The sequence below is a fragment of the Callorhinus ursinus genome, unplaced genomic scaffold (assembly GCF_003265705.2).
Source record: "Callorhinus ursinus isolate GAN/ISIS: 27379988/994484 unplaced genomic scaffold, GSC_fseal_2.0 scaffold1, whole genome shotgun sequence".
NCBI lineage: Eukaryota > Metazoa > Chordata > Mammalia > Carnivora > Otariidae > Callorhinus > Callorhinus ursinus.
In genome coordinates, this window is record NW_027397063.1 from 72,139,275 (window position 1) to 72,163,299 (window position 24,025).

Here is a 24,025-nt window from a genome sequence, read left to right on the forward strand (position 1 = left end):
ACCGTTTTCTTGGGAAAAACTGATGGGATATCAATTGCCTGATGTATTTTTAGTAAAGATTTTAAACTTCCAGGAAATGGAATCCTGCAAGCTTCCAAAAGATAAAAACAAAACAAAAGATTACTTTCAAAATAACTAAAATCACTCCAGCCACAAATAAATGCTAAATATATGGAACATTCATATACGATCCTAGTTCCAGGGCTCTGAGGCAGCGATAGTGTGTATCAAATCAGATAATACACGATCCTAGCATATGAATGTTCCATACGTTTGTCATACATTATTATCCTTACGTTATCATCATTTTAAAGACTGTATAGGATCCTACATTCTAGGATCCTAGAATGTAGGATCCTATACAGTCTTTAAAATGATGAGCCTATTCTAAGATTCTATGCAATCTTTAAAATGGTAATCTATATCAGAAGTTCTTAAAGTGTGGTCCAGGGACTCCTGGGTATGCCTAAGACCTTTGGGGGTGGTTCGTGAAGTCAGAGCTACTTTCATAACAATAGGACGTGACTTGCCTTTTCCACTCTCATTCTCTAAGACCTTTCCAGAGGTGGTTGTATTCCAGGTGATGTCAGAACAGATGGAATGCAGAAGCAGATATGAGAACCCACCTGTCTTCTATTAAGCCAGACATGAAAGAAATTTACAAAAGTGTAAAACAATGACACTCTTCTCACTAAGCTTTTGAAATTTTGAAAATATAGTTATTTTGCATTAAAATGTATTCATGTTAACATTAATGTTAACATTAACATTTATCCTTGTTACTTTAAAGTGATTTAATAAACATTTTTAAAATTCTGTTTTAATTTCTAATATGATAAATATTGATAGAAATAATCCACATAAACAAAAGCTTTTTGGAGTCCTCCATTATCTTTAGGAGTGCAAAGCGGTCCTAAGATTAAAAAGTTTGAGAGCTGCTAATTGAAATCTGTATTTTTTTCTGACACAGAAACCACAATACAAAACTGTGTATATGTGATCCAAATTAGAAAACAGTATGAGTCTATGTGCATAAAAATGCTTTTTTTCTTTTAAATGCTGGGGAGTTGTTATCAATCTGTACAGAGTATGAAAGGGTAGCTAGAAAAACTAAAAGTATTAAATTTCTTGCTTTCAATAAGTTAAATTAGAAACTGTCTTAAGTTACAATGGTATGATAAGTACACTTTTAAGAATGTACAGTATGTTAAGTATCTAATGTAAAATTCATAAGAGGGTGCTTACAATCCAATATACTACAGAATTCAAAGCACATAAGATAGTTCATTCTGCAAAAGATCAAATAGGAAGGAAGCAAAGCAGAATAAAATATGGGGGAAATTATAATAGTGTGAAATGAGTATAAAGTCTAAGGTTTACAAAAATTGAAGCATGTGGGGAAATATTGAGGAATTCTGTGTCTCTGTTTTCATCATTAAGTCTCAAAGGCAAGCATATCTTGGGGAAAATCAGGAAGAAATCTGGCTTCTTTGACAAAAAAGAAATGAACAAGGATTGCCTTTTCCAAAGCACTGCTGCTTATAGAAATATCACTATTTTTAACCTGATGAAGAAGAGTACAAACAGTAAAGGATATGATGGATTCTAATTTGCATAGAAAAGGTCACAGTGAATTAGAAGAAAATTAACATTAGAATCATACATCTATCTTTTTAAGTTGTCTGTACAATTTTAGGGGGACTTTAAAATGACATCTGGAAAGGATTCTATGTTGAAAAAGATTTTCTAAAGGTTGGAAAAGAAGCCCTGAAGAACGTTGGAAAAAATCGAGATTACCCACTTTGGAGAAGAGAAGTCTCAGCTTCAGTTACCCTGGGTCTCCTTATAGTAGCTCTAGGCAGGGCCCTTATTAAAGTCTGTTGGACAGGGGTTGTCCACACTGAGGGCAGCAAGAGAAAAAGCAAGTTTAAATCTGAGCCTGAAGATTTGGGTTGTATATACAGAGCTGTGTCTTTAGGCCCTTGAAGCAGAATCAAAGTACCCAGAATCTCACTGACTTTGTAAGAACAGTCGTGATACACCTCCACTTGTGTGAAATCCAGGCTAGAAGCAATCATTACAGCTGAAGGAATTTGCAGTGCATCCTCTGGGTAGCTCAGATTATCTACTCAGTTGCCCCAAAGATCCTTTTTGTACTCAGGTTTCCATTTTCCATTTTGTCTGCTGTTGGTGCCCTTAACCTGGGCAGGTTGATTCACTCACCCCTTACCCAAGTGATTTTTTTTTTTTTTTTAGGGTCTCCACTTTAGACTCCCTTGCAAACTTAAGAATGAGTCAGCGAAACATTAAAACAGGCTTACTAAACATAGCCTAAGCTGATATCTAGAATCGTTATACCAACTATGGAGTTAACACTTTATTATTTTAAAAGATTTTTTATTTATTTGTTTGAGAGAGACAGCACAAGCAGGGGGAGAGGGAGAAGCAGACTCCCCACTGAGCTGGGAGCCCGACGTGGGGCTCAGTCCCAGGACCTGAGCCAAAGGCAGACGCCCAACCATCTGAGCCACCCGGGTGCCCCCCAAGTGATCTTATACACAGGACACTTGACCCCTGCAGCCACTCATCCATTCCTCACTGCCCTCCTCACCCCAGGAGGAAATCTGGAAGCCTGTTTTCAAAGGCACTTCTAGAAAACCACCCAAATAATGTTGCAGAGTGGCCCCTGCCAGAAATCATTGAACTGTCTCTCTGATCAAGAAAACCCATCTGTAACTCTCTGGAGCACTACAAAGAACCAGGAATGAGGGTTTGTCTCAAAGATGACATCCACTAACCCTGTATGAACAGCAAGGACTGTGACACTGTTGCCCTCAAGACTGATTTGATGATCACTTTCCACAAGGCAAGATGGTACTGGCAAGAAAGCAAGTAAGGTGTTACTGTCTCCTTCCTCCTGACCCTGTGTTAAGGGATGCTCGTATCCCTTAACTCGCTTCTTCAGAATGTTCAGATTAAATTACGTATTTACACCCGGTGAAGAACTCAGGAGTGATGCTCATCAAACTTCTTAACACCCTACAGTTGCCATTCTATATTGGAGGTGGCCAGTGCCACCCCTGGCCATTAGCAGCTCCTTGTACCACCGCCATCAGACACTAGATGTCGCTAGCTGCTCCTTTTTGTCCTCACTCCAGGCTGACAACCCTCTGTAGAGCGCTCCTTTCTCCAAACTTGGGGTCATGGGCCACACCCTACCTGTATGGATCTGAAGCAACAGTTGTCTGATCACTTCTGCTTCCCTTTTAGCTTCTGTAGTAAAAGGCAGGGCTCCAAAACTCACACAAAAGCAACTCCACAAACGAAGGGAGATGCTGGGTAGGCAAAAGATGACACAAGTCCACCCCATTTTTCCCGTGTAATTTTGATTATAACTTAAATAATGTTAACCTAATCAATAATTTCCCCCTGTTTACCCAACTATATTCATGTTTCAGGACTGTCTTTTTTTTTTTTTTGTAATCAGTGATGGTATGTATATTGGTGTAAGATACTGCTACTCTCTGCTGTTACTATCCCTGTTATTAGTCTCAAAAATTGATCATCTCTTCTCTAGAAATGTATACTTTACAAAGTGCTTCCACAGAGATTTATAGACTATAAAGAAAATGTGTTATTCTCACTTGATACTCAGAATTACCAAGGTAAGCATAATTATTCCCATTTGCCTAGGAGGAAGGGGTGGTCCCCGTACAATTCTTCATCATCACACAAATAGTAGTAGAAGGTAGAGCTGAAGCTTGAACTAAGTTTTCTGGTTACCTATACGATGACCTTTCTACTATAATAGTCAGTGTGTTGCTTATTTATTTCGTTTAATAATAGATGTTTGTATCCAGGACAGATAACCTTCCCACCTAGACGGAGTAATGCTTTTGCTTTAACCTCACGTTGTTCTTTGATTTTTGTTTTGTTTTGTTTTAGGAAGACATGTTTTGGCAGATGAAGCACTTAAGCTGGGTATTCTAGATGAAATTGTGAACTCAGACCCGGTTGAAGAAGCAATCAAATTAGCTGAGAGAATTTCTGGTAAGAAGATAATAATGAAAATAGCACAAGATTGGAAGCAAGCTAAACTTTCATTTTAATAAAGAATTCCTTAAATATCTTATGGTACATCCATGTGATAGAATATGATGGAGCTTTAAAATGAATAAGAAACTCTGCATATTGATATGTTATAAATGCCACGACATATTGTATTACTAAGTGAAAAACACTATACATCAGGGGCCCTGGGTGGCTCAGTTAAGAGTCTGCCTTTGGCTCAGGTCGTGATCCTGGAGTCTCAGGATCGAGTCCCGCATCGGGCTCCCTACTCAGTGGGGAGTCTGCTTCTCCCTCTGCCCTTCACCCCACACGTGCTCTCTCTCTCTCTCATTCTCTCTCTCAAATAAATAAATATCTTTAAAATAAAAAACCCTATACATCATTGTGTATAGTGGTTCACCATTTATGCAGAAAGAAAAGGGGAATGGGCCTGAATGTCTATATTGGGAGAATGTATATATGTAACTGTTCGTCTACATATAAGATATTTCTGTAAAGATTCACAAGAAATGGCTAATGGTTGCCTCTGGGAATGGGGTTGGTCAGCCAGGGAAGCTGTTGGAAGAAAACTTTTCATTGTTTACCCTTTTGTACCTTTGAATTTGGATTGAAATAATGTATTTTCTGTAAGAAATATAATTAAAATGAAAACAAGCAAACAAACAATTCAGCAAACAGAAACAAGCCTCTCAGTGTGCCTGGGGGCTCAGGCACAGGTTGAACATCCAACTCTTGGTTTTGGCTCAGGTCATGATCTCAGGGTCATGAGATCAGGCTGCACTCTCAGCGGGGAGTCTGCTTGAAAATTCTCTCCCTCTGCCCCTCACCCTACACTCTCTCTCTCTCTCTCAAATAAATAAATAAATCTTGGGGAGAAAAAAAAGAAAGAAGCCTCTCTAATTTGCCACAATGAAACCATAGTTATGTCTGGTGGAGCTGTATTTTCTTTCTCTCGTTGATTTCTCTCTTTATGGATTCATGGCGTTCGTTCCTTTAAGAGTCCTTGGGAGTGGCACTCCAAGCGTTTTCCCTTTTTCTTCTTTTCAACTTTTCCTTTTTCAATTTATGGAGATTGGCAGCAAGATGGAGAGGGTTAAAGAATGCCAGAAAAAATAATGGGGAGCAGTGCTGGGTCACAGGTAGAGCTGCAGGCTCTTCTTTCTGCTTGGTGGTAGGCAAAGGCTCAGTGTCATTCAAAGGCGTTCTTTTGAAAAAGTCATCCTTTTGTCGACCCTGGCAGGGACCAAACACATCCCTGAAATAATCTTTCTTTTTGTGGCTCTAGCCAGTTGTGGTTTCAATGCGACTATAAAAGCTTGAACTGGAGAGGCCAGGGACTGTAGAGAGAAGATCCTGGTGACTCATATAGAGAATTAGCAAGTCTTTGCCCAAAAGGGAATGAGCCTCCTGGTATCGTTCTCTGCCTTCCATACAGTCATCACCAACTTTTTGTCTCTGATTTTACTGTGCCTCCTGGAAGGGCTTGTTGTCGTGTTAGAAGTCACTCGGTTGGCTGACAGCAAAGGCTATTTGCGTTTGGAGATCCATACAAGAGTTTTTGGTTTAGGGCTTGTGCTAGACCCATGTCTTAACATTGACACCCATGGCTTTAGTTTGTAAAGAACTAGGTCTCCACAGGAAGTTCTTTTCCTTAACTGATTTCCCTAGATTGAGATTTGAGAGTTAAGGAACTAGAAGAGATAGATGAGGATCATAGTCTAGTAAATTGTAAAATGGTCTGTTTTAATTTTAAAAATGTACTTGACTTTAAAAATAATTTTTAAGTTAGAAAACTAAACATTAAGTTAATTTTTTTATTTATAAAATTTATAAAATGGCCTACTCAGTCTGTGCAACATTGCACAGTTTGTCCACTTGGTGGCATCCAAATATTGAGGAGGAATTATTTGCTTTTTTTTTTTCTTTCCGTTTTTTTAGGAATCATCTGCTTTAAAATTCGGTAATTCACCTGTTAACAGTAGGGAAACAGTTTTTAGCTTTTGACAATTATATATAACTATTTTAAATTGTAATTATGAAGACTACAGAAATATGTAAAATTGTGTATAAAAATGTCTAAAATATAAATTTACATAAATTCTATAATTATAGCTATATAGAGTATGAATATAGCCAAAAATTTAAAGGAAATATGCAAAAATGAAAATAAGTTTTTTTCAAAAAATTTCATAAGTAATCTTTTGCTTCTGTTTTCATTTCTTCCAGCTTTATTGGGGTATAATTTACACACAGTAAAATCCACCCATTTCAAGTGTAGAGTTTGAAAAATTTTTGTAATTGTTTATATTTGTGTAACTACTGTCACAATCACTACATAGTTCTATTACCCTAAACAAAAAAGTATTTTCATGCCCCTTTCCTGTAGATTCTCTTCCCTTCCCCTTGGCCACAGATAATCACTGACCTACTTTCTCTTAATACAGTTTTGCTTTTTTAGAATTTCATATGGTTGGAATCACAATATAACATGTAGCCTTTTGTGTCTGACTCCTTTCACTTAGGATAATGTCTTTGAAATTCATCCATGTTGTTTCATGTAAAAATATTTCATTCTTTTTTATTACCTAATAGTGTTCCATAGTATGTATATCATTGTAAAATATTGGAGACAACTCAAAACTCTAATTTTAGGGGATTAGTTACATCAAAGGTGGTAGATCACAATGAAGCAACCCCATTCAGCCATTAAAACTTCCATTTTTTAAACAAAGTTGAAGAACTTGGGAAAATGCTTACATGTAAAATTGTAGAAAACAACCAGATAGGAAAATGCACAGTTGTGTGTTTATGTCTTCATATGCATATTTGCATAAGGAAATAAACCAAAAAATTTTTGTCAGTGGTTGTATTGGGTGGTAGGTAATGAAGACTCTTGATTTAAAAAAAAAAATGTTTATCTTGGGGTGCCTGGGTGGCTCAGTCGGTTAAACATCTGACTCTTGATTTCAGCTCGGTTCACGATCTCAGGGTTGTGTGATCAAGAGTCCGGAGTAGGGCTCCGCGCTCAGCGGGGAGTCTGCTTCTCTCTCTCTCCCTCTCTCTCTGCCCATCCCCATGCATGCACGCTCACACTGTGTCTCTTTGGGGGGTTAAGTCTCAGAATCCCCATGGGAAACTCTGGGAATTTTACTGTTTGGTTTTATTTATTTGGGTTTTTTTGTGTGTGAGAGAGAGAGAAAGAGAGAGAGAATACATGAGCCAGGGGGAAGGGTGGGAGGTGGCGGTGGGGGGGCGGGGAGGGCAGAGGCAGAGGGAAAATCTCAAACAAGCTCCACTCCCAGCACAGAGCCTGAGGAGGCGCTCAATCTCATGACCCTGAGACCATGACCTGAGCCAAAATCAAGAGTCAGACGCTTAACTGACTGAGCCACCCAGGTGCCCCTGTTGTTGCTTTTAAAATGAGTTCCACCATTTGGAATCCTGTGATTCCTTGGTGCTGCTTTGTAATCGGTAAATGCCAGAGATACAAGGTAGAGAAATAGTGCAGGTTGACAAAGGACGATCTCATAGATTCATATGTACATTTGCCATTTATTATCTTACAAAATGCATAGCATAGACAGACTTGTTCATTTTGCCTTTCATTTTCATTGAAGGTCTTGTGCTTTTCCTTTCTGTTTGTTCTAGACTTTCCTCCCCTTCTCCTCCTTCTTCTTTTTGGTCTTTGTTTTTAAATATAGCTATTAGTATGTAGTTATTTGGCAGAACAAAAATGATGGATTGGCTTGAAGGAGAGGCTCCACAAAAATCTTTTATAAATACATATTTATATTTTATAATGGGTATTTATGAGTATACTAAAAACCACTGAATTGTAAACTTTAAAATGGTGACTTTTATGTTATATGAATTGTACCTCAATTTTTTTGAAAGAATTTATTTATTTATTTTAGAGAGAGTGTGTGTGTGAGTGGGCAAAGGGGTGAGGGAGAGGGAGAGAGAATCCTCAAGCAGACTCCCCACTGAGCACGGAGCCCACCGTGGCCTGAACTGAAATCAAGAGTCAGCTGCCTAACCACTTAGCCAACCAGGTACCCCTATACTTTGATTTTTAAAATACATGTAAAATTATTGAGTTCTCCTTTCCCATTTGTAAAAATATGCCATTAATTAAGCCTGTTCCCACCCCATTCCTACATCTTACCCTCCCATTCTCACCCCAACCCCTGATAAACTTCTTCAGCTGAAATGTTGACTTAAAAATAATAACAATAATAATTATAACAAGGATATATATATGTGTATATATATAAAATTTAATAACAGGGAAAAGATTAAGGAACTTATTTAGTTTCCACATCCAATAAAAAAGGGGAGAAGGAAGGGAATTTCCAGTGGTCAATGTTGCAATCAGCAGTTTGGAACCAGTTATGGGTAGAAGGGGATTATAGGAGGTTAGCATGTATCTAAAAATATGACTTGGGGGTACCTGGGTGGTTCAGTTGGTTGAGCATCTGACTCTTGATCTTAGCTCACGTCTTGATTTCAGGGTTGTGAGTTCAAGCTCCACATATATATATATGATTTGGGAAGTAGCTGCAAATTTCTCTTACAATTTAACATGCATCGTGGAGAGGAGAGTTGACTGTGAAAGTCAATTAGCGTCATGCATCTTAATGCTCCTGTTATATGAAGCTTATATGAAGCTGTTATATGAAGACTACTGCAGTACAGTGGATTAAGCAGAGCATTTCAGAGTTACTTGGCCAAACTGGATTGCTTTGGCTCAACTGGGGAGGAGAGGGTCCTGTAAAATACTATTTATTTGCACTTGCATTTGGCCAGCAGCCTGCTTATTCCCAAACTGAGTAAGAACTCCCCATTCCCACGTGCATGTTTCTAGCATGAAGCTGAAAGTATGTGCTGTTATTCAGAGATGGGCACAGGAGACATCCAGCTGGGGGGGCCTCAACTCAGGAACCTAATGCTGTTTTTGTCCCTGTAACGAACCCTGGTTCTGTTATTGTTATGGCACCATGTTAGCCATTTTTAGTGATTCTAATTCTGCCTACAGACTTTGGTCTGTGTGTTCATTTTGATTTTGTGACTTTAAACAAATCTTAATGGTATCATCATCTTTCTCTCCATTTTATCTTTTGCTTTTTGTAATTTATTTTTGCTCTCTGTGAACCTTTATATACACGTTTCACAAGAACAGAGTGACCCTGCCTCACAGAGAAGGCCTAAGCGCATGTCTAAATTGAGCTGCCTTTTTTTGTAATACCCGAGTTCTGTGGGTGACCTTCTGCAAGACTGAAAAAGTACAGTTTTCCTGTCTGTCCTTTGCAGAGCTTCTGTGACAAACATAGCTTACTTACTGTTTATCACAACTGGAGAACAGACCATCCTTTATGTCTTAGGTAACCATTTCTGTAAATTGCATGTTGTGCCTCTCTTTAAACTAGGCAGAGAAAATCACTTCCTGTCAGTTTACCAGAAAGAAGAGAGGGAAAATAATCACCTCCTTTTCTTCCTTTAGGAGGGTGATTCACTTTTTTTTTTTTTTTAAATCAAAACTTGAGTATTCTTCTGCCTTACAATACCTCAAAGAATTAAGAAAAAAATGTGAATGGGTCAAGGAAGGAATTCAATTATAAGCATATTTGAATCACTAATTAGTTTCTCTTCTCCTCATTTTCCTGGGTGCTGACCTCATTTGCTGGTGCTGACCTGCCCATACCAGCCTCTCTTATTCTGTAGGTACAGCTGAATGAATTTAAAACCACCAAGACGTTAAAACAACCAAGTGTATAAGAAACACACGCTGAAAACACCATACCTGTAGACCTAAAGGGGAAATTCTGAATATATTTTGTTTTAATAGAACGAATTTGTAAGGTAATAGCATCCTTTATAGCTGCAGCAGGAAAGAGATAGGAAGTTGAGCAGGAAAAAGCATCTGTATTTGTGCCCGGATCCACAATTCCCCAGTGGATGTGCTCAGCTTGGCCCTAGACTGGTCTGGACAAGTGCCACAGGTAGTTCCCAGAATGCCCATCTGCAGTCGGATAGATACTGAGTATCCCCAGGATAATAGCATTATGCAGATCAGCAATAATTACTGTAATAATTACTGCACACAATTAAGCAGGCTTTCCTTTTTTCTTTTCTCTCTGTTTTTTTTTTTTCTTTCTTTCTTTCTTCCCTTTTCAGTTTCTGGTCCAGGGCAGAGTTTGCCAGGAGCTGCAGCTGTCCTTGAGCCAGATCCTGGCTGACCTAACGCTCTGCTCTTGCACTTTCCAGAAGCTACACCGCAAAATCAGGTGTTGAAGTTATAAAAATACACATGTGTAGGCCCCAGCCTTAAATATTCTTAGCTGGGGCTACAGTGGGGCATGGGCATCTGAACTTTTTAAATTCCTCGGATAACACTTAGTGTGTACTATGGTGCTGAGAATCAGTCCTAACCAGATGGGAATTCTGGTCATGTCACAAGGACAGAGATTCAGCTCTGATATGCCCTGTTCCCGGCACAGACTGCCCCAGCTGCCTGTTCGTGCCACAGCATTGGCGGCTCCGTACCCTTTCCTCATGCACTTCGTCCTCCACATACTTGTCCCCACTTGCCTCCCTTTGGGGCCACCAGGAAATTAAATCAGCTGTAGGCCCTGGAAAGGGCTCCATCCTTCTCTGCTGAACTTGCCTTCCTGGAAATTGAGGATTGGGCTAACACATTGGATAATTGAGCAAGCCTTTGGAAACCTGTTGGGTAGAGTTCATGTCTTTCCAACAATAGGAGGGCAAACAGGGACCACATGTCTAACCACTGTCTTCCCCTCCTTTCCTGTTCTCAACATCATATGGGAAAACATTAATTTAAAAATCCATTATTTTGGGTGACCCCTGGGTGGCTCAGTCGGTTAAGCGTCTGCCTTCGGCTCAGGTCATGATCCCAGGGTCCTGGGATCGAGCCCGGTGTCTGGCTGTCTGCTCAGCGGGGAGTCTGCTTCTCCCTCTCCCTGCTGCTCCCCCTGCTTGTGCTCTCTCTCTCCCTCTTTCTCTCTGTCAAATAAATAAATAAAATCTTTAAAAATAAATAAATAAATAAAAATCCAGTATTTTCGAGTCTACTTAGTTACCAGGCATTAGGAAGTATTGTTGCCTCCTAGGTTAAAAAAAGTTTGAGATTATGCAGTGCCTCAAAGATAAACTTATATGTGTACATGATTAAATCCAAACCTTACTCAGTCTCCCTTGCACACTTTGTAACACACCGATACCAGACAGGTTCATGCTTATATGCCTTTTTATACTGAAACTGCTTTATAACCTCTGGTAGGTTTTCTGTCTAATTAACTGAAGTGTACATTTTTGATGTAATGGTGTATTCTTGAAGAGATGGTAGCACTTTAAAAAAAACAGTTTCTGGCATAGTGTTTTAGACAACAGTTTTGGTAATATGATTTGTTACACATTTATTCTTTTTATTTGAAGATCTGATAATGCATTTATTATAATGCAATTGACAAGAGAGTTTATTATATTGCAGTTGGCAAGAGAGTTTGGTTATTTCTGTGACATATATCTTAAAATTATGACTGATAACATTATACCAGGACATAACAGATTTAAAGTTTAACATCACATCTTATTTGATAATGCTTCTCATACACATTTATCCTTTGATGCAAACTTCAGAATCATCATTCTGTTGAGTTATACTCAATTCCATTAAGTTATTTTTACTTTTATTATTTTTTTAACTAGGCTCCACGCCCGATGTGGGGCTCAAGCTTACGGCCCTGAGATCAAGAGTCACACGCTCTACCAACTGGGTCAGCCAGGTGCCCCTGTTGAGTTTTTTAAAAAATACAGAACCACAAGGGTTTTGATTAGAAATTCATATATAATATATATGGAAAATATTTATATTTTTATGTTTTGAAATGTTTATATCCAGGAACATAGAGTCTCTCTCTTTATTAAAGTCTTTATATGTTCTTCAATAAAATGGTATAGTTATCTTCTTAAAGGTCTTGTGTGTTTCTTGATAAATTCATTTCTAGGCATTTTTAAAAATAGCTTTAATGAGGTAGATTCACTGTATAGAGTTGCACAGCCATCCCCATGAGTCAATTTTAGGACTTGTCACCACCCCCAAAATTTCCCTCATATTTTGTTGCAACTTCTCCCACTTCCACCCCCGGCCTTAGGCAGCCACTGATCTTTCTGTCTCTACAGATTTGCCTTTTCTGGACATTTACCATGAACGGCATCATATCATATGTAATCTTTTGATCTGGCTTCTTTTCAGTTTGCATAATGTTTTTGAGGTTCATTTGAATTGCAGCATGTATCAGTAATTTGCGGATAGTATTTTTATTGCCGAACAGTATTCTGCATAGCTCTACCACATTTTCTTTATCCCTTCATCAGTTGATGAGCTGGTATGAATAATACTGTTATGGATATTTGTGTGTAAGGTTTATGGGGAATATGTCTTCATTTCTCTTAGGTAGATTCCTTGGAGTGAAATTGCTGGGTTGAACAATAAGCTTATCTTTTTAAGGAACTGCCAAACTGTTTTCCAAAGTAGATGTACTGTCCTGTTTTAGATTTTCACAAACAATGGCTGAGGATTCCGGTTACTCCACATCATCACCAACACCTGGTATTGATGTCTTTTCGATAATAGTCATTCTAATGGGTCTGTCTTAGTTACCTCTAGCGACATAACAAATTACTCCAAAATTTAACTGCTTAAAATCAAACATTTATTACCTGGCAGTCTCTGTGGGTCAGGAATATAGGTGTGGTGAACTAGCTTCTCTGGTTTAGGATTCCACATAAGATTGCCTCGAAGGTATTATCTGTGGCTTTCCACCTCAAGGCTTGACTGGGGAAGGATCTGCTTCCAAGTTGACTCAAGTAGTTGTTAGTAGGATTCAGTTCCATATGGTCTGTTGGACTGAGGGCCTTAGCCCTTCGCTGGCTGTTGGCTGAAGGTCTCCTTCAGTTCTTTGCCACGTGGGCTTCACCAAAGGGCCGCTCACACGTGGCAACTGACTTCCAACAGAATGAACGAGTGAGAGAGCAAGAGAGGGTGAACAAGACTGAAGCCAGTCTTTTTGTACCTTAATCTCAGAAACGACATCCCATTACTTAGAGACAACCCACCACACTCACTATGGTTTTTTTTTTTTTATCACTGTGGTTTTTATTTGCATTTCCTTCATGACTAATGCTGTTGAACACCTTTTCACATATGTATTAGCCATTCATATATCCTCTTTGGTGAAATAGCCACTCAAGTTTTTGCCCATTTAAAAAACTGAGTTGTTTGCCTTCTTATTATTGAGTCACAAGAATTCTTTCTATACTCTGGATACAAATACTGCATTAGATATTTGATTTACAAATTGTATTGGTTTTCTATTGCTTTAATAACAAATTACTGGAAGCTTAGTAGTGTAAATGACACAAATTTATTATCTTACAGATCTGTAGGTCAGAAGTCTGCTGGTTGGGTGTCACTGATCTATAATGTAGGTGTCTGCAGCCATACGCCTTTGGAGGCTCTAGGGGAGAATCTGTTTCCTGCTCACTCAGGTCGTTGGCACAATTCACTATCTTGTGTTGTAGGACCAAGGTCCTCATGTTCTTGCTGGTTCTAAGTCGAGGGAATGGCCCAGAGGCCACTGAATTCCTTGATTCTTGGCCCCCTTCCTCCATCGTCTAAGCCATATTATCACCAACGGGTTAAATCTTCCCCATGTTGTGTCTCTCTGACCCTTCCTCATTATCAATGTCTCTTTCAGCATAGCTGGGAAGGGGTCTCCTCTTTTAAGGACTCTTATGCTTAGGTTGGGAACATCTAGACAAGAAAGGATAATCTCCACATCTCAAGTTCTTTACCATTAATCATATCTGTAGAGTCGTTTTGCAATGTAAGGTTATATACTCATAGGTTCTAGGGATTAGGAAGTAGACATTGGGGGCATGCAGCATTACTCTGCCTACCATACAAATATTTTCTTCCAGTCTATGGTTTAGCATTTCATTTTCTTAATTTGAAGTACAAAGTCTTAAATTTTGATGACGTCCAGTTTATTGATTTTTTTTTTCATTCATGAATCATGCTAAGAATACTTTGCCTAACCCAAGGTCCTAAAGATTTTCCCTATTATTTTCTTCTAGAAGTTTTTATAGTTTTAGCTCTTCCATTTTGATTTATGATCCAATTTTTTGAGTTAATTTTTATATATGGTTCTAGGTAAGGATCTAATTTCTTTCTTTTTTTTTTTTTTGCATATAGGTATCCAGTTATTTCAGCACTGTTTATTGAAAAAACTCCCTTTCATTGAATTGTTTTGGCACCTGTGCTGAAAATCAGTTGGCTCTAATTGTCAGGATTTATTTCTGAGCTCTCAATTCTCTTCCACTGATTCGTATGTCTCCCCTTGTACCAATATAACACTGCCTTCTGTTCTAGGTCTTTTTAAGTGTTTGTTACTATCAGGAATGGAGTTGAGATTATTTTGAATCTAAAATATTCTTAACTCAGAAATATTTTCCTTAAACTCACTGAGAGTTTAATCTATTTAATTTAATCTATTATAACACTGTCTTGGCTTTGGAACAGAAGGAAAAGGAAACTTTTATGCCTACATGAGGTAACTTGAAAATTGCATTGAATCTGTTAAATTCTATCTTACTGGACTAACGTGATTCAGATATTTTGATGTTAGTGTTACGTTAAATATCTTGATGAATAGTATTTAATTTTGTGCTTTGAATTGGAGCAGGTTGTTGTCTATTATTATTATTATTACATACTCCTAGTCCCTTGGTATAAGTAACATTTCCAAAGATCCGATTTTCTTTCTTCTTCCTTCCAGATCAGCCTTTAGAATCCCGTAGACTCTGCAACAAGCCAATTCAGAGCTTGTCCAACATGGACAGCATTTTCAGTGAAGCCCTTCTGAAGATGCGGAAGCAGCATCCTGGGTGCCTTTCTCAGGAAACGTGTGTCCGTGCAGTCCAGGCTGCCGTCCAGTATCCCTATGAAGTGGGCATCAAGAAGGAGGAGGAGTTGTTCATGTACCTTCAGAAATCAGGGCAGGCTAGAGCCCTGCAATATGTTTTCTTTGGGGAGAGGAATGCCAGTAAGTGGTCAACCCCCTCGGGAGCATCCTGGAAAACAGCAACAGCACAGCCCATCTCCTCGGTTGGTGTTGTCGGTAAGAACGTGGTAGGGTTAAAGTCATTCTCCAAATCTGCACATAGGAAGTGCTGCCATTTGCTTAGGGCCACCAGGTACCAGGCTCTATGCTACGCATGTTATTTGTGTGGCTAACTTGGTTTTCACCCCAGCCCATGAGTTATCTTCGTTTTACATGTGAGGCCTAGAGACACCAACCTCCTCAAGAGTGAGCTAAACACAAGCGGTGTGAGGGTCTGGTGCTAGGTGTGTCTGACTCTAGACTCTGCGTATTTTTTTCTTGCTCATTGCCTCCTCTTCCTGGCACAAATCTCTCACTCCCGGATTTCTCAGCAATGATTATTATTTGTACCACATTTCCAAGTATAGTCTGTCACTCTTGTAGCTAAGTGTTTGGAATGAAGGCTCTTTGCGTTTTCTGGTCCCTGGATTCATTCACTTCTCATTCGACACCACTATCCTCAAATCTCTCTGTACCCTGAAACAGTGACCTCCCTACTTTTTCCCTCTGGAATTTTTCCAAACAAAACCTCTTCTTTCCTCAGAAGCTAGCCGTCTGATTGGCTTCTTTGGGCTACTTTCCTAACCTTCCCTTGTTCTTAGTCTTGACCCAAGAATGGTCTTTGGTGGATTTTAAACCCCGCTGAAATGGTAAGCAAAATGTTATATGTGTCAGCTTATGTATGGTCTTCTGAGGGAGGAGGTCCATAGTTTACTGAAAGTGTCAACTTTCTTAACCCTCACCCAGCTGTCCAGCACCAACCCAATTTGGAGGAAAAGAGCCCACTCTACATCTTCTCAGTCTACTGTTACCAGTCACACTGTGCTCTTTCCGGCATTGACTCTGTTCACTTGTGATTTTTAAAATTTTATTTTATTTAAATTCAACTAATTAACATATAGTGTATTATTAGTTTCAAAGGTAGAGTTCAGGGATTCATCAGTTGCATATAACACCCAGTGCTCATTCCATCACGTGCCCGCCTTAATGCCCATCCCCCAGTTACCCCATCTCCCCACTCACTTGTGATTTTTAAAGGAGGTGGATAGAGAGTGTGACAGAGAACTCTGAGTGTTTCTTTTTTGTGCTTTTTTTTCAGCAATGCCAGTATTTGTTTCTAGTTGCTGTGCACTTACTCTGTTTCTTCTCTATGTTCCTTCAAGCCAAGAATAATTAATGCAATATAACAGCAAAGATGAAATTTTCATCAGTATTGTGTTCATCAACCATTGTTTGAGAGTGTCCCTATTTCCTTGTTGTGAGCCTTTTAAAAAAGATTTCAGGTTCGTGTCTGGCTCATGTCTAAAAGTTTGTAGTTTTGTTTTTTTTAAGTATACCCCATATTGTTCAGAAAAATATTTGAAGAAGCATTTAAAATCCATGGAAGATAACTTGGATACAAATAAAGTGAGAGAGTTTGGTCATTTCCCCCTTTGTCACATCTGTCCCCATACTGCTGTGCACGTGATCATTGTGACGCAGCCTCCCGGCTCCCTGTGCCCTCTGGAACGCTCCTCCAGCCTGATCTGCTTCCTGCCTGAGACCCGGCTTACTCTGGGCACCCGCTCCTCCTGCAGGCCTCTTAGGAGAATGCTGCTGCTTCTCTACAGTCCACGGCCCGGTGCCACTTCCCAGTTCCCTTCTCAGACCATTGTCTCTTTCAGGGCACTCCTCTGTGGTTCTGCCATCTGGTCTGATCGCTCTCTCCCTCCTCATTACTGTCATTACTCCTCCCACCCCCATTTGCTGAAAATTGTGGCTGGCTCACAGTTATCCACTTTCCCCCAAATCCTGCTGCTACCCTGATTGTCTTCATCGCCTGCGTGGACAATACATCCAGCCCTGTTGCTTTCTGGTGCCTTTGCCTCCTCAGATCCGGTGACATTCACCTCACTTCCCTTACATGACCCCTACTTACGGCTTTTCTGTAGGTCTTGCCTTTACCTTGAATATTTCTCCACGTCTGAAATTCAAACTCTGACCTTTCCCCGACAACCTTGTATCTTCCTACATCTCTTCATTGGTTATTCCGTCTACATCCATTACTTGATCGGCTCCCCTTATCTTTACTTTCTTCTCTTTCCAAATTTCACTTCCAGGGTCATCCCTTCAGCCACTGTCTTGTCAGGGTCCTCGAACTCCGTGACTCATTGCCCTTTCAACTCTGCCCCCCTGGCAAAACTCCAGGTGTGCACCTCCATGAGCCCATTCCCAGGCTTCTCAGAACGGGTCAGCACCACTGCAAGTTCATGTCTGCCCCCCCTTGCCTGGGCTCTCAGAGCCATCCGAAAGGGAGAAGATGCAGTTGACCAAAACTACAGAACCAGTAGTGAAAGCATCCTTTATTCTTTCTTTACTTCTGTCAATAGGAGAGGTTCTTGACCGGAATTAATTCCATGGCAGTTAAAGGCAATGAGTGTTAGGGAAGCAAGACCCCTTACCCCTCTATGTGTTTAATGAGGAAAACTTAGGAAACTAAATTCAATATAAATATAATATGCACCTTTGGAAACATAATTACCAACAGTGAAAAGCTTGTTTTTTTTTCAGATCTTTGAGACCACAAGTTTGTGAGAAGAGAAATTGGGAGCTAAGAACTGTTTATTTTTTTATGATTTATTTATTTGTTTGGGTGAGAGAGAAGAGGGGAGAGAGAGCATGTGTGGGCAGGGGGAGGGGCAAAGAGAGAGGGAGGGAATCTCAAGCAGACTCCCCACTGAGTGCAGAGCCCTATGTGGGGCTCGATCCCAGAACCCTGAGATCCTGACCTGAGCCAATACCAAGAGTCAGCCACTCAATTGACTTGAGCCATCCAGGCACCCTGGAGCTAAGAACTTGTTGAAATATATATTGTGTTTTCATGTATGTTTTTGTTTCGGTGATTATATGAAATGTGTCTGTTTATAGGGCTAAAGAGAATCTAAAATTATGGCTAGGACACTTGCAAAAAGCCTTAGTCTGGTCTACTTTATGATTTGGATTCTAAGTTGATTTGTAGCCCCACAGGTCATTCAGCAGATCTGCTCCGCGACGTGAGCACTGAAGAACTGCACTTGACCTTCACAGGTGTCTTTGCTTCATTGCTCTGTGGTCGGTTCTGAGATATCACCTATCTTACGTGACACTTTACAAAGTACTTTCACATTGCATCTTGTTAGTCCTCATTGTCTCTGTGAGATTATAATTTCTATACTGTTAGAAATTTTATGTGAAGCTTGGGACCAAAAGCTGGGAGGCCAGGGTTTTTGAACCCCATGCTCTACCTCCTACTTATCCAGCCTAAAGTTTCGGATACAAGTTGCTGTAGCAGAGAGAGCTATCCAGCCCTCTTGCTACTGAGTGAAATGCAGATGTTTATTAATTTTGGAAAAGGAAGTGTTTTTAAATAATTTGTTTATTAAATTAAATAAGTTAATACAATTTGAAAATTAAATATATTCCAGAGAAATAAGGATTTCTGATGACTGATAACATTCTGTATTCCAAACCAATTCCCAAAAAACAAAACAAAGCAAACCAATCCCCAAAGTATAGAAGAGTAATATGTAAATAGTTTTCACAAGACAGCTTCATCCACAATGGGTTGATTAGGTAACAGATAACTTGCTGCTGTAACAGATAACAATCTCAGTGGTTTAACACAATAAAGATTTATTTCCTGCTTGCTCCATAAAGTTCATTCTAGGACAAGGTTTTTTCTAACTAAATGACTCTGCCATTCTCCTGAACAAGGGTCAGGAAACTTTTTTTTAAAGGGCCAGATAGTAAATATTTTAGGCTTTCTGGGCCATATGATCTCTTTTGCAGCTACTCAACTCTGCACACCAAAACAGCCACAGATAATATGGAAACAAATTAGTGTGGTTGTATTCTAATAAAACTTCATTTATGAGACTGAAATTTGAATTTGACATAATTTGCATGTGTCACAAAATATTGTTCTTTTGGCTTTTTTTCAACCATTTGAAATGCAAAACCATTCTTAGCTCACAGGCAGTACAAAAATACGCATTGGGATGGCTTTGGTGCACAGACACTAGTCTGCTCAAGGGTCTTCTCCAAGGCCTCACAGCTGTTCTCTGCATCCTCTACATCCTGGTAGTAATGAAGGTCTTGTGGGAGATTCTGGAGGCCGGTCGTGATCCCACACCACTTTCCTCTCCCATTTCATTGACCAGGATTAGTCACAGGCCCTGTCAGGATACGGAGGGTCCAGAATAGTCTTCTATGCGCCCAGAAGAAAAATGAAATGGTATGGGGAAGGAACAGTGACATCTTTGTCATCAAATAATTTGTCTACATTTTCTGTTCTTCTTGCCTTTGCTTAAAGTAATACTTTCCTTTTTCCTTCTCCAGTCTGGTTGGTTCAACTTCCCCAATTTCACCTATTTCAATATGATCTTTCTTCAAATATTTCTACAAATATCTTTATCTTGAAGCTTTTCTTGATTCATCCAACCAAAAATAATCTCTTTCCTTTGACTCATCAAAGAAATTTGAACTTCTCGTATCACTTCCTTTACCTTATAGAATGGACATTTGTGAATTTTCTTCCCACCTCTAGATTAAAAGCTCACTGAAGGTTGATACTACTCATATTTTTTATAACAACTTTATTGAGATGTAACTCATATACCATAAAATTCACAGTTCAATGTAACAGTATGGCAGTTCCTCACAAAATTAAAAATAGAATTACTATATGATCCAGCAATTCCACTTCCGGGTATACACCCAAAAGAATTGAAAGCAGGGACTCAAACAGACATTTGTACATTCATGTTCATAGCAGCATCATTCATAATAGCCTAGAAGTGGAAGCAACTCAAGTGTCCACTGACAGATGAATAGATAAACAAAATGTGGAATATACATACAATGGGATATTATCCAGCCTTAAAAAGATAAGCAATTCTGCTACCACATGAATAAACCTTAAGGATATTCTGCTAAGTGAAATAAGCTAGTCACAAAAGAACAAGTGCTATATGATTCCACTTATATGAGGTACCCAGAGAAGTCAAATCATAGAGATAGAAGGTAGAATGATGATTGCCGTGGGTTGGGGAGGGAGGACAGGGATGGGTTATTTTTTAATGGGTATGGAATTTCAGCTTTGCAAGATGAAAAGAGTTGTAGAGATGGATGGCGGTACTGGTTGCACAATAATGTCAATACACAAATGCCGATAACTGCACACTTAAAAGATGGTTATGTTGGTAAATTTTATGTTATGTGTATTTTACCACAATTCAAAAGAAATTTAAGTGCATTGTAACAATGTCCCCCCAAAAAGAATACACTTCAATAGTTTTTAGGTATTTCAAAGTTGTGCAACCATTGCCACAATCAATTTTATTCTTTTTATTTAAAAATTTTTTAAAAGATTTTATTTATATGAGAGAGAAAGAGAGCACAAGCAGGGGGAGGGGCAGAGGGAGAGGGAGAAGCAGGCTTCCCTCTGAGCACAGAGACTGACGCGGGGCTCCATCCCAGGATCCTGAGATCATGACCTGAGCCAAAGTCGGATGCTTAACTAACTGAGTCACCCAGGCACCCAGCCACAATCAATTTTAGGACATTTTCATCACCCTAAAAAGAAGCCCTGTATCCATTAGCAGTCATTCCTCATTACCCTTCCCCCAGCCCCTGGCAACCACTAACCTACTTTCTGCCTTCATGGATTTACCTATTCTGGGCAGTTCATATAAATAGAATCATACAATATGTGGCCTTTTGTTGCCAACTTCTTTAACTTAGCATGATGTTTTTAAGGTTCAACCATGTTATAGGACTTCATTCTTTATTCATATCAGTACTTCATTCTTTATTCATATCAGTACTTCATTCCTTTTAATAGCTGAATGATACTCCACTGTAGGGATGCATTTTGTTTATCCATTCATCAGTTGATGGACATTCAGCTTCTTTCTACTTTTTGGCTATTTTGAATAATGCTGCTATGAACATTTATGTAAAAGTTTTGTGTGGACATATGTCTGCAATTCTCTTGGGAATATATATACACAAACCTACCTGCCTACCTACTTGCCTAGGAGTGAAATTGCTGGGTCATGTGGTAATTCCATGTTTAGCATTTTGAAGAACTTCCAAATTGTTTTCCATAGCAGCCGCACTATTTTACAATCTTCCAGCAACGTGTCAGGATTTCAATTTCACTACCTCCTCACCTCTACATCTCTCTTTTTAATGATATCTCTCCTAGTGGGTGTGAAGTTGTAGCTCATGGTGGTTTTGATTTGCATTTCCTTCATGATTAATGATGCATCTTCACATATGCTTATTAGCTATTTGTATATTTTCTTTGGAGAAATGTTTAAATTAAATTGTATTTTTATTGTGAGTTGTGAGAGTTCTTTATATATTTTGATACAAATCCCTTATTAGATATATGATTCCATGGGTTCTTTTTACTTTCTTCATGATGTCCTTTGAGGCACAAAAATTTTTTAATTTTGATGGTGTCTAATTTATCTCTTTTTTTCTTTTGTTCCTTATGTTTTGGTGTCATAAGAGACCAGAGACCATTGCCTTGAAGGTATTATGCTAAGCAAAATAAGTCGATCAGAGAAAGACAATTATCATATGATCTCACTGACATGTGGAATTTAAGAAACAAGGCAGAAGATCATAGGGGAAGAGAGAAAAAAATGAAAAAAGACAAAACCAGAGAGGGAGACAAACCATAAGAGACTCTTAATCATAGGAAACAAACTGAGGGCTGCTGGAGGGGCGGAGGGTGGACGGATGGAGTAGCCGGGTGGTGGACATTGGAGAGGGTACATGTGGTAATGAGCACTGGGTATTTTTTTTTCTTTAAATTTTTTATTGTTATGTTAATCACCATACCTTACATCATTAGTTTTTGATGTAGTGTTCCATGAGTCATTGTTTGTGCATAACACCCAGTGCTCCATGCAGAACGTGCCCTCTTTAATACCCATCACCAGGCCAACCCATCCCCCCACCCCCCTCCCCTCTAGAACCCTCATTTTGTTTTTCAGAGTTATCGTCTCTCATGGTTCGTCTCCCCCTCCGATTTACTCCCCTTCATTCTTCCCCTCCTGCTATCTTCTTCTTCTTCTTTTTTTTTTTCTTAACATATATTGCATTATTTGTTTCAGAGGTACAGATCTGTAATTCAACAGTCTTGCACAATTCACAGTGCTCACCATAGCACATACCCTCCCCATTGTCTATCACCCAGACACCCGATCCCTCCCACCCCCCACCACTCCAGCAACCCTCCGTTTGTTTCCTGAGATTAAGAATTCCTCATATCAGTGAGGTCATATGATACATGTCTTTCTCTGATTGACTTATTTTACTCAGCATAACACCCTCCAGTTCCATCCACGTCGTTGCAAATGGCAAGATCTCATTCCTTTTGATGGCTGCATAATATTCCATTGTATATATAGACCACATCTTCTTTATCCATTCATCTGTCGATGGACATCTTGGCTCTTTCCATAGTTTGGCTATTGTGAACATTGCTGCTATAAACATTGGGGTGCACGTACCCCTTCGGATCCCTACATTTGTATCTTTGTGGTAAATACCCAGTAGTGCAATTGCTGGATCGAATGGTAGCTCTATTTTCAGCTGTTTGAGGAACCTCCATACTGTTTTCCAGAGTGGTTGCACCAGCTTGCATTCCCACCAACAGTGTAGGAGGGTTTCCCTTTTTCCACATCTCCACCAACATCTGTCATTTCCTGACTTGTTAATTTTAGCCATTCTGACTGGTGTGAGGTGGTATCTCATTGAGGTTTTGATTTGGATTTCCCTGATGCCGAGCGATGTTGAGCACTTTTTCATGTGTCTGTTGGCCATTTGGATGTCTTCTTTGGAAAAATGTCTGTTCATGTCTTCTGCCCATTTCTTGATTGGATTATTTGTTCTTTGGGTGTTGAGTTTGACAAGTTCTTTATAGATTTTGGATATTAGCCCTTTATCTGATATGTCCTTTGCAAATATTTTCTCCCATTCTGTCAGTTGTCTTTTGGTCTTGTTGACTGTTTCTTTTGCTGTGCTTTTTATCTTGATGAAATCCCAATAGTTCATTTTTACCCTTGCTTCCCTTGCCTTTGGCGATGTTTCTAGGAAGAAGTTGCTGCGGCTGAGGTCGAAGAGGTTGCTGCCTGTGTTCTCCTTTAGGATGTTGATGGACTCCTGTCTCACATTTAGGTCTTTCATCCATTTTGGGTCTATTTTTGTGTGTGGTGTAAGGAAATGGTCCAGTTTCATTCTTCTGTGTGGGGCTGTCCAATTTTCCCAACACCATTTGTTGAAGAGACTGTATTTTTTCCATTGGACGTTCTTTCCTGCTTTGTTGAAGATTAGTTGACCATAGAGTTGAGTGTTCATTTCTGGGCTCTCTATTCTGTTCCATTGATCTATGTGTCTGTTTTTGTGCCAGTACCATACTATCTTGATGATGACAGCTTTGTAATAGAGCTGGAAGTCCAGAATTGTGATGCTGCCAGCTTTGCTTTTCTTTTTTTCAACATTCCTCTGGCTATTCGGGGTCTTTTCTGATTCTATACAAATTTTAGGATTTTTATTCCATTTCTTTGAAAAAAGTGGATGGTATTTTGATGGGGATTGCATTGAATGTGTAGATTGCTCTAGGTAACATTGACATCTTCACAATGTTTGTTCTTCCAATCCATGAGCATGGAACATTTTTCCATTTCTTTGTGTCTTCCTCAATTTCTTTCATGAGTATTTTATAGTTTTCTGAGTAC

The 24,025-nt window shown here is 39.3% G+C and overlaps 1 protein-coding gene across 2 annotated transcripts in view; it reads left to right on the forward strand.

Annotated features, from left to right (window-relative positions):
• The window catches only part of EHHADH (enoyl-CoA hydratase and 3-hydroxyacyl CoA dehydrogenase), a 56,426-nt gene that overhangs the window by 20,197 nt on the left and 12,204 nt on the right, over window positions 1-24,025 (forward strand). For both annotated transcript variants that reach the window (XM_073896080.1, XM_025877301.2), the window contains 2 exons: window positions 3,946-4,050; window positions 14,931-15,272. In XM_073896080.1, the coding sequence (XP_073752181.1) occupies window positions 3,946-4,050; window positions 14,931-15,272 (447 nt within the window). The remainder of the gene's footprint in view (window positions 1-3,945; window positions 4,051-14,930; window positions 15,273-24,025) is intronic.